The sequence below is a fragment of the Microtus ochrogaster genome, chromosome 4 (assembly GCF_000317375.1).
Source record: "Microtus ochrogaster isolate Prairie Vole_2 chromosome 4, MicOch1.0, whole genome shotgun sequence".
In the NCBI taxonomy this organism is placed as follows: Eukaryota; Metazoa; Chordata; class Mammalia; order Rodentia; family Cricetidae; genus Microtus; species Microtus ochrogaster.
The window spans coordinates 13,413,264-13,416,764 of record NC_022011.1 but is presented as its reverse complement, the minus strand read 5'-3'; the positions used below and the strand labels follow the sequence as shown (position 1 = coordinate 13,416,764).

Below are 3,501 nucleotides of genomic sequence, written 5' to 3'. Positions count from 1 at the left end.
GATGATCTCAAGCACTTTGTTCCAGTGACAGAAAGTTTATACTGATCAATCCAAACACTCCATTTTCTCTTTTTGATTTTTTGAGACAGGGTTTCTCTGTGAAACAGCCCTGGCTAGGGGCTGAAAAGATGGCTCAGCGGTTAAGGGCACTGACTGCTTTCCCAAAGGATCCAGGTTCAAATCTCAGCACCTATATGACAGCTAACAACTGTCTGTAGCTCCAAGACCTCAAATTTAGCTGCGGGCATAACACCAATGCACATAAAATAAATGTAAATAAATTAAAAACAAAACAGCTGGGCGGTGGTGGCGCACGCCTTTAATCCCAGCCCTCGGGAGGCAGAGGCAGGCGGATCTCTGTGAGTTCGAGACCAGCCTGGTCTACAAGAGCTAGTTCCAGGACAGGCTCCAAAACCACAAACTCACAGAGATCCTCCTTCCTCTGCCTCACAAGTGCTGGGATTAAACTTGTGAGCCACCACTACGTGGCTCAAACACTTCCTCCTTGGGACTTCCACGTTGGGTGCCATCAAATCTGTATGACTGCTCAGCAGAGGGAGAGTTTGAGTTAGGACAGAAGCAGGGCACAGAGAAGACACTCACCAGGCAGTGGGGAAAGATTCAAGGGAGGCAGAGAGGGAGGTATCCAGAACCTTCTATGGACTCTTGCTTGGCAAGAGAGCCTACTGGTCCCATTCCTGGTTGTAGACAGTCAACTGTCATCATTACATGTCCCACCCCAGGTCTTCTTCCTGCCATTTATGCCTTCAACTCTATTCCAAGCACAAAATAAAAGAGACAACAATTCAACAGGGTAAGCCCCTTTATTAACCATCCCCACTTCTCCAAGTGTGCTTGAGCAGGAAAGAACCCAGCAAGACACTAGAAGAGGACAAGGGAGAGGAAGGGAAGGGGTCCTGAGATCAAGCTGAAGCTGGATTCTAGTCAACTGTCTCAGCCGGCCTGTCTCTATGCCCCAGCTTTACCCCTGGCCAGTCCCTAGAAAGCAGCACTTGGAAACCGAGGGAAAACAGCCATCATGGGACCAGAGAGGATGGGTACCAGGAATGGATGGGAAAAGAGCAATTCAGCTAGTCTGGATGCTGAGCTTCTGCCGCCTCTACTGAACTGACCTGAGTTGGGGTGGGGGCTGCCTTGAAGGCCCCCTTTCCCTTCTAGGATAGGTATTTTAGGCAGAATAGATGGAGAAAATTATGTGGAGATCAGTTTTGTACCTGGACTTATAAAAGTGAGCAGGGGCAGGCAAGAGGTTAAGGTCCTCAAAATACAGTGTCTGGTATGACCTCACCTGGGGCAGCTATGACTCAGAGGGATTCCCAGGCATTGAGGCCAGGACTGACAGATGTGTGGAGCTGGGCAAGCTGATGTGGCACGGTTTGGTGCCATCCCTACCATGCTAAATGCCAAAACCCATCCATGAATGAAAGAGAAGAGATAGGGTAGGGGGTGAGGGATGGGTGGGGTGTGGGAATGGAAGTTAGTCAAGATGGAGATAGTACAGGAAATGTCCAGGGTCCCCAGTCTGAGTTCCTTCTGGGTTCTTGGGCTAGGTTTAGCTGGGGAAGAGAGAGGACCGGTTTGGAAGAGCGAAGAAATGGTGCTGGGACTTCACCCAGACCTTGGGCAGCCTGGCCTGGAAGGAAGGTCCAAAGGTCCCAAGCCTGTGACTCACCCAGAGCCTCTGAAAAGACAACAGACCCTCTGTTCACGTGGGAAGCTAATGGAGGAGTGCTCGCAGCACCATGGCAATGGCAGCCCCTAGCCCAGAGGCAGGCCAGCACCATTTGTAAACATTTGACTTAGTGATGTCTAGGGACATAGGAGGATACCCAATCTGGACCCATTAGGTTTGGATAAAGTCAGGGCAGGAACCCTAAAGACTTGGGAGGCTACCAGAGACTCACAGGAAGGCCCACAAGGGAATGGATAATTATACGTTGTCAGCGTCCCCTTTGGAAGTTGACAGGTCCCACGAGAAGCCAGCGCTGGCTTCTAAGAGACACGGGCAGGCACTAAACCCCGAGGTACTGAGCACAGTCCCGACAAGTTCTGTGAAGGACGCCAGTCCTATGTATACAATTTTGTGGTTTTTTTTTTTTTCCCAGAGGAAGTCAGATGGTTTCTCTCTTCTGGGACTCACTGACCTTCTCCCTTCTCAGGTCCCAAAGGTTTGATGCTCCTGTGATGTGAGACCTCCTGCCACCATCCATGACAATGCCAAGGTTGGGGAGCAGGAAGGCAGCTGGGTGGGAGCCGCCCACAGATTTGCAGTTGATTCTGTCCCATGACTGTCCCTGGAGAAATGTGTCCAGATGTCACCAGCTGGAAGAGGATGTGGGACTTGGGGTAGCTCCACAGCTCCAGGAGATGGTTCTTGGTCACATGTTTGGTGAGAGGCAGTGTTCAAGCCAAGAGGTCCACAAAGATGGCATTGGCTGTGGTTTGGCCAAAGATGAAAGCTCCCAGGGTGACCAGAAGGACTCCATAACTGACCAGTGCCCACCAGCTGTAGGGCAGAGGACAAGAGTTTCAGTCATTTTTTTCCCCATGTCTCTGTAGACTCCTATCTATAACAGTTAATATACTCAGTCACTCTGCCCACTTCTGTAGGCAGAACACCTCACGCTTCCCATGAACCTCCCCATACAAAGCTTTGTGACCCTAGTTCACAGTTAAGGAGACCAAGACCTAGATGGACTAATGCTCAAGGCAGGACCACGGCAGAATGTGAGTCTTCCGATGGGAAGACACTGAGGAAAAAACAGGTGACAGGAAATGGGATGTTGTGTTCAAAATAACATTAGCAACAACAACAACAAAAACAGAAGGCAGGGGGCAGAGAGAGGGCTCAGTGGTTAAGGTCACAGTGTTCTTCTAGGGGATCCATATCAGGAGGCTCACAACTACTGTAGCTCCAGCTCCAGGGAGACTGGGACTGGATACATCTAGCCTCTGTGGACACATGTGCACATGCACACGAGAAAGAATTTTAAATAAAGAAAGAAAAAAAGCAGAAGGCAGACATCTATAACCACATGTAACAAAAATGCTAGGGGGTCATCACTGGCATTGAGATGAAGGGTAATTTTTATTTTTTCCTTTTTTTTAATTGATATTTATTGAGCTCTACATTTTTCTCTACTTCCCTCCCTGTCTCTCCCCTCCCCACTTCAGTCCTCCCGCAAGGTCCCCATGCTCCCAATTTACTCAGGAGATCTTGTCTTTTTCTAGTTTCTACTTCCCATGTAGATTAGATCTATGTAAGTCTCTCTTAGTGTGCGCATCATTGTCTAAATTTGCTGAGATTGTGGTTTGTAGGCTGGCTTTCTTTGCTTTATGTTTAAAAACCACCTATGAGTGAGTACATGATTTTTATTTTTATTTTTATTTATTTTTTTTTTTTTTTGGTTTTTAGAGACAGGGTTTCTCTGTAGCTTTGGAGCCTGTCCTGGAACTAGCTCTGTAGACCAGGCTGGTCTC

The 3,501-nt window shown here is 48.5% G+C and overlaps 1 protein-coding gene across 2 annotated transcripts in view; it reads right to left on the bottom strand.

Annotated features, from left to right (window-relative positions):
* Positions 1-817: 817 nt before the first annotated feature.
* Slc38a7 (solute carrier family 38 member 7) overlaps positions 818-3,501 on the bottom strand; it is an 18,168-nt gene continuing 15,484 nt past the window's right edge. For both annotated transcript variants that reach the window (XM_026778772.1, XM_005345547.3), the window contains exon 12: positions 818-2,527. In XM_026778772.1, the coding sequence (XP_026634573.1) occupies positions 2,425-2,527 (103 nt within the window). In that variant the 3' untranslated portion in view covers positions 818-2,424. The remainder of the gene's footprint in view (positions 2,528-3,501) is intronic.